Here is a 12,351-nt window from a genome sequence, read left to right on the forward strand (position 1 = left end):
ATTGATGACCTTCATGAAATATGCATATTCGCATAATTTCGTTATCCTTTCCATATTTTTAGCAATAGAATTTATATGGCATATATGTACATATATTATTTCTTTGGCCCATTTGTCTATATGTTTACGAAAGCAAATGCGAGCCACATACATATGTATGTACATACATTCATAATAACAAGTGCCGCAGGAATCTTTCACATCTCMGTTGTCACGGTTAACTAATGCCATGATTTTTGCGAGCCACGGAAAATTATTTTAGAATTGACAAAAATTGTAAATCGGCAACAGCTATGTTGCCATTTTTCTCACTTAGAACTAACACCAGAAAGATGTACAGTTTATGCTTTTCAGCTTTTGCCATCGTCGCGAAAAAAAGCTTGTTGRCAAAGGCATGCTCGGGAGGTCGCTTGTGGAATTTGCGCCTGCGTTTATGAGTGAAATCGTTTTTGTTGTAAAATTTACTACATTTGGGCTATTTGAGACAGTTGTTGTTTTTGTAGAACAACGTTTCAATTTTTTGTTGGTGACATATTCACATGTGTACGTATATGTATGTTTGTATGCTTGTGCATTATATTTTCGGAAGTGTATACAAATATGCGTACATGTAATATATTGATAAGTGATAAAAACATGATTTGAATTTCTGAACTCGCACGTTCGTATACATATGTACATGCAATCATATGAGCAGATAATAAGAGTAATATGATGGACGATGTATTTATATAATGTTGTGATAAATTTAATTTCTATTAGTAAGAAACATAATACAACAAGTAAAGAATAGCTAAGTTCGGGTATCACCGAACATTTTATACTCTCGCATGATAAAGTGATAATCCAGATTTCATTCTCCGTCATTTACATTACATATTTTTTTATTTTTCTGTAAAATTAATTAGATTAGATCAATTCGGGTACTTTGAGTATTGAATTGTATTTTCATTTATTTTAATTGTATTGAAAAGTTATAGTCCGATCACAACAATTTTTCCACAAGGGATACCTCAGCTCAAATACCGTATTTGTGTAAAGTTTTATTCCACTATCATCATTGGTTCCTAATGTATATATTATACAGAGAAGGCATCAGATGGAAATCAAAATAGCGTTATATTGGAAGAAGGCGTGGTTGTGAACCGAGTTCACCCATATTTTCTACATGTCATCAGGGTGTTAAGAAAATCTTATATACCGAATTTCATTGAAATCGGTTCCTGAGATATGGTTTTTGGCTCATAAGTGGGCGACGCCACGCCCATTTTAAATTAAAAACAAAGCCTGGGTGTAGCCATTACTTCCGTAAAATTTAGTGTTTCTGACGTTTTTTGTTAGTCGGTTAACGCACTTTTAGTGATTTCCAACATAACCTTTGTATGGGAGGTAGGTGTGGTTATTATCCGATTTCTTCCATTTTGGAACTGTATATGAAGGAAACGACTCTATAGAATTTGGTTGACATAGCTATAGTAGTTTCCGAGATATGTACAAAAAACTTAGTAGGGGGCGGTGGCGTAGACACCGCTTACGCGATTATAGCCGAGTTAACAACAGCGCGCCAGTCGTTTCTTCTTTTAGGCAGGTCCTTCTCCACCTGGTCTTGCCAACGGAGTGGAGGTCTTCCTCTTCCTCTGCTTCCCCCGGCGGGTGCAGCGCCGAATACTTTCAGAGCTGGAGTGTTTTCGTTCATTCGGACAACATGACCTAGCCACTCGKATCACTTTGGTATATATAACCCAATATCTGACTCTTTTAGTTTTATTACTTACAAACAACCGTTTTGTGAACAAAACTGTAATACTCTCCTTAGCAACTCTGTTGCGAGAATATAAAAATATTTATTAGTATATTATGTAAAAATCAAATAAAGTTATTAAATATGTAAGCCCAAATTGACTATAAATATTACTATGCATGCATTCATACAAAATTAAATTCATATTATAATTATGTTTACATGTCAATATTGAATTGCCGACGGCAAAACGCAAAAGCATACATATTTGCATACATTGCGAAAGCAAAAATTGAAGCATGGAAATATCACAATGCTGTTGTTGGGAGTATCATAAAGACCATGGATACATATATTTATGTCTCTTCATATTCTTGAGTATGTGAGAGAGCTGTATTTGTACACATTTTTCGCTGTTGAAAGTGGAATATCAAAGAACTTATTTTCCTTCAATATTCCCTGATTGCGCATACATGCCATGTCATCATATGCCGTACCTACATATATTATTTCTCTTCATATTCTCTGTGTTTCGCTATAATTAACACTTTTTTTCCTTTTATAATTACTATTAATTAAATATAAGAGATAATTAAATGAATTAAGACAAATATAATTGATAATTACTCGTACTATCTAAGGACTTTTTTTTTGGAATCAAAACATATTTTATAAGTGGTAAAAAACAATGCTAAAATCAAGGTATCTTGCTGTGCCAATACTTTTGTTCGTCACTGTATATTATTTCTCTTCATATTCTCTGTTTGAGTATGTGTATGTRTGTTAAAAATGTTAACATTTCACAGCGTGAATTCTGTGGTTGTGAGGTGAATTCCGTACTACAATCTTATAAAATGTTCGACATCGAAACTGCACCTTCTCTATGTTTATACATTCAGTGGCCAAAAGTGGTGAAATCCACTAATAGAAAATTCATGGCTTTTGACAGTTCACACGCTTGTCCCTAGTTGGAACGTCTCTATAATACACGTTCTCTGCTTATTTGCTCWCGTCAAAAGATACGAACTGGTTATAGTACAAAAAATACATCGGCACACACATGGAACTCGAACCAAATTTAGATACACCGGTCGATATTGAAAACACCATCGCAGCATTCCAATCAACCATTATAACAGTCGCCAAAATTTCARCTCCTCAAAAAAGTTATATCGAAAACAAAAAGCATAACTTAAATAATGGGGAAATTGAAGAACCAGTATTACAAAAACGACGCCTACGAAGGGAGTGGCAGGTTCATAGAAAACAACTGTTGAAAGCGGCTAGACATGCACTGACGAGAGCCCTCAGATGCGAGGAACAGCGTGTACAGTACCAGTATATTCAAAAGCTGTCACCGACTAGTACAAAGCACCCGTTGTGTAAAGCCCATCAAATTCTAAATGCGCCAATAGAGTGTGAAATGCCAATACGTGCCAATAATGGCAAATGGGATCGGAGTGAAGCAGAAAAGTCAGCAACCTTCGCAGCTCATCTAAAAAAATGTCTTCCAGCCAAAACCAGAAACTAATGACTTTATACTTCCAACCGTGCTCTATTTGATTTAATCTGAGCCAGTGAAATTCGTGCCTGATGAGGTATCAAAAATAATTATAGATAAATTGAAACCAAGAAAAGCTCCTGGTACGACTTAATTACTCCAAAAATGGTTATTGAGCTACCAAATTGTGCTGTAATTTGCATCTGTATGTTTTTCAATGCAATCACAAAACAAGCTCACAATGGAAAAAGTCAACTATAGGCCCGTCAATTTWTTTGAAGGACTTTTTATACTCCGCATTAAGCCATATCTTCAAACCCACAACAGAATACCATCTCACCAATTTGGCTTCAGGGAAAAGCATGGAACGATCGAGCAAGTACATAGAATCACATCTAAAATTCGAACGGCTTTTGAAAAACGGGGATATTGCTCTGCAATATTTCTTGATGTCGCACAGGTTTTTGCCGGTCAGACGGTCTTATGTATACAATAAAAACGATAGTCCTGCAAAACACCCACRAACTGTTTAAGTCCTGCCTTTATGCTCGAAATTTTGTAGTTCGATGTAACACCACTACATTTGTAGCCCAAGCGATTAAAGCTGGTGTACCAAAAGGCAGTGTTCTTGGCCCAATGTTATATGTTTTATACACTTCAGATATCCCAGTAAACGAAAGCTTGACTATGTCTACTCTTGCCGATGACATTGCAAAAATCAGCYGCTCCAAGTGCCCAATTCATGCAAATGCGCTMMTAGGAAATCATATTGAAGCTGGGGCCAACTGGCTCACAAACTGAAGGATAAAGGTTAACGAGCAAAAATGTAAGCACGTTACATTGATCCTAAATAGGAGCAGCTGTTCGCCTTTGACACTGAACAACGTACAAATACCACAAAGCAATCATTTTACTTACCTAGGGGTCCATTTGGATAGGCGACTCACTTGGCGAAACCACATAGAGGCTAAAAGGACTTACATACATTCAGTTAAAGGCAGCTTCTTTGCACTGGCTTATTAACTCTCGCTCAGCCCTGAGTCTGGAGTATATAGTCTTTATATACAACACAGTTTTAAAACCAATCTGGACCTATGGGTGTGAGCTGTGGGGCAACGCGAGTAGCAGCAATTTCGATATTTTTCGTCGCGCGCTATCAAAAATTTTTCGTACAATCATCGGAGCACCGTGGTATATCCGAAATGAGAACATTCAGCGCGGTTTAAGAATTCGAGACGTACGAACTGAAATAGAGCAACGAAGAGCGAAATATGCTTTGAAACTTTCGGTTCATCCAAACCAAACTAGGAAAATCGTTATTGAGTGTAAACAGGAGCTCGAGATTGTGTAGAAACGACTTACCAGTCCAGACGTAATATATTTTAGGCCCAGTTTAAAAAATAATCACCCATGTAGAGTGTAAATTAAGTGAGTAGTTTAAGATTCGCAAACTTATTGTTAGGCTCTTAAGTAGTACGAGTATAGATTCAATAAACAATAATCAAATTAATAAGAAAAAAACCTTTAAAATAAGATCAAACGGAGAAAAGCAAAGAACTCGAGATTCTAATAATGTAATGTAAAAGCATCTATTTTTATAGCCTTTGTGTACGGAAACCAAAAAAAGATTGGTTGGCCTAACCTGACAACAATTCCTTCTCATTCCGTTTCTTCCTACTTAATGTGCGCTCTCTATCAGTTTCAATGTTTTGGGATAATTTGATTTACGTGGCTTGAATCCACAACTTCCAGTAGTAGCACCATTGCAGAATTTCTTTAATAAGTGCCGACAATTTCGRGTATTGTATAATGTCTATCATGTTTATGCAGCTGACTGCTGTGGAATTGTCTATCTCGGGTAAAATTTCAGCAGCTAAACTTTTCTCTCTGTAGAAAGCCGCTTTTAACTTACATATGTAAGTAGGTTAATGTGATTTTGCATCTCCAACTCACACTACCAACTGTGGGAGAATTTTCCTACACATGAAATCCGGCAGAAAGAAAACATAGGAAAAAAAATTCTAAAACAAATTTACTTTATCTAATAGTATTATTCACTATTCCAATGTCAAGATTTGCACGTAGGCAAGCGTCAATATGAACCTTTTGTTCCTATACATCGTTACTCTTCTTAAGGGCTAGATTTTTTTGTCTTTCCAACTGTTCTGTGTAGAGCATCCCATATCGGATGATTTAAGAGCACGCGTCGCCATCGTCAATTTTAGCTCCAACTCTGACTCCGGCGCCAAGTCTGAATTTATAGCTGGTTCGGCACATTATTTGTTATACTACTTTCAGAGMATAAAAAGTTTGAGCGATTGTGAAATATGTAGGTATGCCAAATAAAAAAAAATCGATTTCATAGATGGGCATAATCGGTACTCTGCCACGCCCACAAATCACCTATAAAGTGGCATGACTAAGCACTAAATAAACAATAACCAAATTCGCCCAGCATGAATATTACAAGAACTCCTACCGATAGTGTGAAAATGGATGAAATCGCCTGAAAACCCCGCACACTCCCCATATAACGGTACTGCTCAAAACTAAAAGCGCGATAAATCATTAACTAACTAAACTGGCACCATCGACATGGTGAAATCCCATATCTCGGGATCCGACCAACAGATTTCGACCAAATGTCGTACGTTTTCTTGTTCCTGCAATAAAGATTTTTGAACTTTCTGTTGACTTTATGCTGGATACATCGGTCAATACTTGAGTTATCTCAATGAGAATTTCAATACGTATTTGACTCATAACAGTATATCATTATGCCTAAAATTAATATAATTGGGCGAAGACCTTGACCTAGTTCCCATATAACCCTTACCAGGATACCAAGCTGGTTCGGCAAGTCAATTACAAAATCACGTAAACGGTGAAGCCCGTCAACTGGCAGAGACTAGGAATAGCAGGCGCAGAACAACGTTTCATGACCTTTTAAGCAAATAACAAATATTATAATATTTAGTTTTTAATACAAAGTTTAGTTTTTGAGTAAAGCTTCTTAATAGAGCTTTTATTGTTGTACCTTATAAATTATGACAAATATTGCTTTTTGGCTTACATTGATTAATGCAAGTTGCAAGAGTATAAAAAGTTTGGTTGCACCCGAACTTAGCTCTTTCTTACTTGTTTTTTGTTTCCAATACTTATGAATTACTTACTTACTTGAACTCAAAAAATTATGCGAAAAATTGTGGGGTTTTTATTGTTCCAATACTGTACATTTTCAACACGTTTTTCTTTAAATAAAAATTCACTAAGTGAAGGTCAAGGCTCATAACAAATTGAAGATAATAGATGATCACGTATAAATAAATATTATTACACACGTACATATTGTATAGTTTTATTTGATAATGAAAACTATAAGTGTACATATACATATGTATTATACAAGGAAATATTTTAAAGCGTTGTGATTCACATAAAATTTTACTGGACAATTAGCCCAGCAGAAAATTGATTTATGAGGAAGTTGACCAATATTTTGGTAGCAACCGAATAGAGAGGAGAGTTGAAATGACAAGAGTCTCAACTAAGTCGTATTTGAAAGAAATATTGTTTCGATTTCTGTTGAGAACAGAAACCGGTTAATCCTCATTAATATAAAAGTTATTAAGAAGGATGGAAAGATATATGTGACCCTTGAGAAAGCCAGGAACCCAGCTAATGAGCTTAAACTTGTAGTTGGTTCACGAATGTGAAAAACTATACCAAAACGGATCAAATAAAATATAAATATACTCATTATACACATATTATAATATGTACATATGAGTATGTATGTGTACATACAATATTTACATATTTACAACTAATTATCACTCAGAGGAAATGACGTAGGTTGTTGTTCCTTATTCGTTAGAAAAATTATGATTTGCTCTTTAACGTATTACTGGGTATACGCATTTATAAATTAATAGATTGTGTTTTCGTTTAGGTAAATTTTAAATGATTTGCCGAATTTAAATTCAGTCCAATTCCTGAAATTCAACTAACAAGATGCCTACCTCTGCTGATAGTGTTTTCATTTCCCGTTCTGCGGGTATATCAGCGGAAGGTGTACGAGATCAATACGCCGACGGCAAAGCTGCTAAAGTTTGGGAAATATTTATTGGGGACAAAAATTCACGTACAGAAAATTATAAAAATTTCTTAATTGAATTACTTCGATCAAAAGGTTGCAGGCGTATCCTCGATGTTGCGTGTGGGACGGGGTAAGTTCACCTGCTTACTTGTTAACGCATTTACAAAAAAAAAAAACAAAAAACTGATGCTCTCACCGATATCCAGTGTTGACTCAATTATGTTGCTGGAGGAAGGCTACGAGGTGGTTTCAGTAGATGCCTCCGACAAAATGTTGAAATATGCATTGAAAGAGCGTTGGAACCGACGTAAGGAGCCAGCTTTCGATCGTTGGAGTAAGTCGCTTCAATCCACAAATAAACTAGGAAGAATACAATATTAAATATTTTTCCAATAGTAATTGAGGAAGCTAATTGGCTGACATTGTACGACGATATTAAACCAATTGTTGCCGAGGGATTTGATGCTGTGATTTGCTTGGGAAATTCGTTTGCCCATCTTATGGATGATAGTGGAGCGCAGCTCGACCACAAACAAGCAATTAAAAATTTTCAAAAGTGTCTTAAGACTGGTGGAATATTATTTATTGACCACAGAAACTATGACGATATCTTAGAAACGGGAGACACACCAGCGAAAAGTATATACTACAATGTGAGTACTCTATCATAACCATAATATATCAATTAGGAAATTTTATTGTCCTTCCTTCCTTGAAAGAAAAACATTTTATCCATATTTATATACACATATATCACCAACAAATTATTCAGRTTTTTTATACATCGCCTGAAAAACTCGAAACCGCTCGAAACCGGTTAGACCCACAGTGTCTTATGGAAAGATATCCGTAGAACGAGGTGTCGAATATAAAATTCAATTTAATGCTCATTTATTATTAAGAACTAATTTGCAAAGTATTTCTTTTCCAAGTCATTAATAATTCGAAGAATCTTAATGTAGTATTTACACGATTTAATAGTGACTTAATAATAATCTGTTTATTAATTTATATATCACGTCGGTAATTAATAATGTGAACTCTGGCTTAATTATTTATGATAACGCAAGCAGTGTAGATTCCAAAAAAATACATGCTCATTATAATATTTACTTAGAATTATGTATGTAATGGTGAATGTTATTTTTTTTTTTTTTTAATTTATTTCAAATACCTTGTTAGTGTTTTTTATTATCGGAGTTGGCAACGCAGAAAATGTTGGGAGAGATAACAGCAATGCAAACAAATACTTATTTAAATGTTTTAATATCGAGATGATAATATGAAATGACCTGACGAAAATATTTTAATTCGTGGTTTTGTTTTAATTTTGTTATTATTATATTATATTGCTTTAATTAGTCGTAATAAACTCGTGCATAAGTTTTACCTTACTTTAATTTGGGTTTTAAGAATATTCATTCATTTTTTTTTTGTGTATACTCCAGTATTTCAAATAATCGTTTAGTTATTAATTGTTTATTTTTATTTCAGACAAGTCACACTGCTGACATTAAAACCTCTGTACTTTTATATTGCGGAAAACCGGCAATGGTTACCATGGACTATCAGATTGAAGGAAATAATTTGAGCAGCGAATTTCGGCTTTCGTATTACCCACACGCTCTCCAGAATTTTACCAAAATACTTAAAGAAATTTTTGGAGAGAAATCGAAACATAAATTATATGGCGATTTCAAAGAAATACAAGTTGAGAAGAAACCCGCCTTTTATATACATCTTATTGAGAAACAATGAATAAGTTAAAGTTTCTTAAATGCTTTTAAATTATATAACTTTACATCGCCGTGTTTATGTGTTATCTATTACTACCTTAAATATTAATTTAATTATGTACAATATATATGTAAACAAATTTTACTGCACTTTTGTAACAAAGACGAAAATTAGTTTTATTTCTGGGTAAAAAGTTAAGTACGATATTTTCAGGTGGTGGTAAAACTTTAGATTTTATTACACAATGTTGGACATGAATTCAATAATCGTTATTTTTTTTTTTTTTGCGGGTGAGGGGGTGGAAAATGCCTTCCGCATCATCGGTTCTGTCGTCACAGCAGCGGTATGTGCCACTTGCAGGTCACTAAAAACCCCCCCTCTAAGGAACCGTCGCCCACCCTGGGACCGCGCTTGCATTACTTCAGGGTGGCGTTCCATTTTTCTCATTGAGAGATTTACATCTGAACACCTGTGTCCAGGTCCCGCTTTTTGATGCGTAGCAAGAACGCTGCGTATTTCTAGATAATGCCACAGTTTGCTTCACTCTCCAACATGACGCTGATTAAATTGTCAGCGTTTATTGGGCCGACAATGTCTTCTACGGCGGTGCGTTCTCTTTGCCAGCGCTCACATTCGAAGAACGTGTGTTCAGCGTCGTCTTCTGTCACGTCGTTATATAGGCATAACGGCTCTTCGACTTTTCCMATTCTGTAGAGGTACTTTTTGAAGTATCCGTGGCCGGAAAGCAGCTGGGTTGTGTAAAAGTCTACTTCTCCGAATTTATGGCTTGTCCATGAATCTAGATCTTTTATCAGCCGTCCATCTGCCTCGACTTTCATTCTCCCATCTTTGTTGCCATGATGTTATAGTATCTTTCCTTATTTGTTGTATTGCGCTCTTGTTATTGTCGGGTGATTTCTTTAGCTCCCACAGCTTTTTCTAGAAGGTCGATTGGAGCACTGCCGCTTATAACTAATATTGCGTCTGCCTGATACTGTTCTGTAATCTGATGCAACTCTGAGAGCTGCGGTGCGGTACACCCTGGCCACTGCCTTACGCCGGTTTTCCTTTATAAGCGCGTCTGCCCAGATAGGACGCTGGTTGTCGTCGACATAAGGAGCTTTCTCTTTTTTTGCCTGGGGCATCCTATGTTAGCCATTAATCGGCTCAGTTGGGAAATGATCTTTTCTGGCTTACCTGCAACGTGCTCGATTTGAACTCAGAACCCTAGACTAGTTCAGTCTTACGCCTAGGTAGTTTACTGCTTTTTGTGTCCTAAGAATATTCGTAATCGTGTGCATGCTTATCTCGAGAGGTATGTGCTTTTTGTTAGCAGTAGTAGCTCTGTTTTCTCCGTAGCGAGCTGGAGGTTGTGTGTGCCGACCATTCCAGTTTCAATATTTCACACGCACTTTATAGCTCCTACTGTTGATCTGCCGGGTCTAAAGCCGTGTTGTCTAGGGGACAGTCCTCCAGCTTCGTTGATAGCCGCAACGAGTCTGGGTTTAAGTAGGCTTTCGTACAGCTTTCCCACTGTGTCAAGCATGCATAATAGACGTTAAGCTGATGGCGAGTTAGGGTCTCCTTTTCCCTTACTGATTTGCACCAGCCGTTGCTTTTTCCCGACTTCTGCTGGGATCCCGTCCGGGCCGGGTGATTTGCTGGCCTTGAGCTTGCCAGTGGCTGCTTGCAGATCTTCAAGGGTAAACTGGGGCATTTTCGCAGTACTTAGAGTTTGTTCTGGATCACTGGCCCTTATTTCGTGTGTGGGGAATAGTGCGTTCACGATGAGTACCATTTTGGCAGCGATTACGTCCAGTGACTTTGCTCGAGCGCCGAGTTTTTTCATCACTATTTTATACCCTAGCCTCCAGRGGTTTCTGTTTACATCCGCCCCTATTTCCTCCCATTTTCTTTTTTACTGTCGTCGATGGCGTGCTTCAGCTCCTTTTTTGCTGCTTCATATTATATTGCTCGGCTTCTTGGGATGCGTCTCCTCTACGCCTAGATTTCGTGTAGGATCTGCGGAGGCGAAGGCATGTGCTGCTGAGCTGGGCGATATTTTCAGTCCACCAGTAAAATGCTGCTTTACGTTTGCTGTGGGAAGCCTTGGGCATTGATTTTTGGCAAGCTTGGGTTATATTAAGCATTGTGTGCTGGACTATTTTTCTTGCTATAAGGAAGAGGTCGCTAGATGGGTTCTGCTCGTCTATTGCGGCGATTAATTTCGATGTGTCTAGTTTCGAGATGTTCCACTTTCGAGTTCCGCTATTTTTCCTGAGCTGGCACCGTTCCTCCAGTGTTTATCATAAAAGAGATGTAGTGATGATCGCTGCCAGTGTAATCCTCTAGGACTTTCCAAATATTTATTGAGCCTGCCATGCGTTCTGTATATAGGGTGATGTCTGGCGTGGTTTCCTCGCATCCTGGTCTTCTGAACGTGGTTGCATTTCCCGTATTGAGCACTATTAGACCTATCCGCGCAGCCATTTCTAAAATTCGCTTTCTTCTCGAGTCGGTGTTTGGCATTCCCCACTCTACAGCTCTTTAGTTTAGGTCTTCGGCGATAATCAATTGACCTTCTATMGTCCTGGCTGTGTCCTCTATATTGCGAGCTTTTCTTGGAACTCCTGCATACTATTCTTCTTCTTCTTTATATCGCTAACATCGCTAACAACAGCCCGCCAGTCCTTTCTTCTTTTTCCTATTTGGTGTCAATTCAAGATACCAAATGCAGCCAGGTCCTTTTCCACCTAATCTCTGCAACGGAATGGAGTTCTTYCTCTGAATCCAAAACCTTCAAGGTTTCAAACAATATGACCTAGCCAGTGCAGCCGCTGATTCGCTGAACTATGTCAATGTCGCCGTATATCTCGTACAGTTCATCGTACGATCAACTGCGGCAAGGCCAACTCATCAGATTATGTCATTTTCCATGACTCCGCACTATGTTCGTTGGGAGAAGGGGTTCGTTGGATTAGGAGTAGAACCTATTGGCAAGAGTTATTCTGCGTTGGATTTGAAGACTGATATTGTTATTGGTGTTGATGCTGGTTSCAAACCAGACGAAATTATGACTGTCAACAGTGACGCCAAGTCYCGAATGTGGTGACTGTTTGTTAAATGACAGGATATATTTCATCTTGTCACCGTTCACTTCCTTCTCCAATCATATGATATTATCGGCGTATGCCAGGAGCTGTACATTCTTATAGAAGATTGTACCTTCTCTACTTCTCCAGCAATAGGTTGAAGAAGTCACAAGAAAGGYGG

The 12,351-nt window shown here is 37.4% G+C and overlaps 1 protein-coding gene across 1 annotated transcript; it reads left to right on the forward strand.

Annotated features, from left to right (window-relative positions):
* The first annotated feature begins 7,218 nt into the window (after positions 1–7,218).
* Positions 7,219–9,242, forward strand: LOC108978107 (glycine N-methyltransferase). The gene is made up of 4 exons (XM_018948235.1): positions 7,219–7,471; positions 7,548–7,675; positions 7,738–7,994; positions 8,836–9,242. The coding sequence occupies exons 1-4, from the start codon at positions 7,257–7,259 to the stop codon at positions 9,097–9,099; spliced, it is 864 nt and encodes a 287-aa protein (XP_018803780.1). The 5' UTR covers positions 7,219–7,256; the 3' UTR covers positions 9,100–9,242.
* The last annotated feature ends 3,109 nt before the right edge of the window (positions 9,243–12,351 follow it).

This window comes from Bactrocera latifrons, unplaced genomic scaffold (assembly GCF_001853355.1).
Source record: "Bactrocera latifrons isolate USDA-ARS-PBARC rearing strain unplaced genomic scaffold, ASM185335v1 scaffold_1176, whole genome shotgun sequence".
Lineage (NCBI taxonomy): Eukaryota > Metazoa > Arthropoda > Insecta > Diptera > Tephritidae > Bactrocera > Bactrocera latifrons.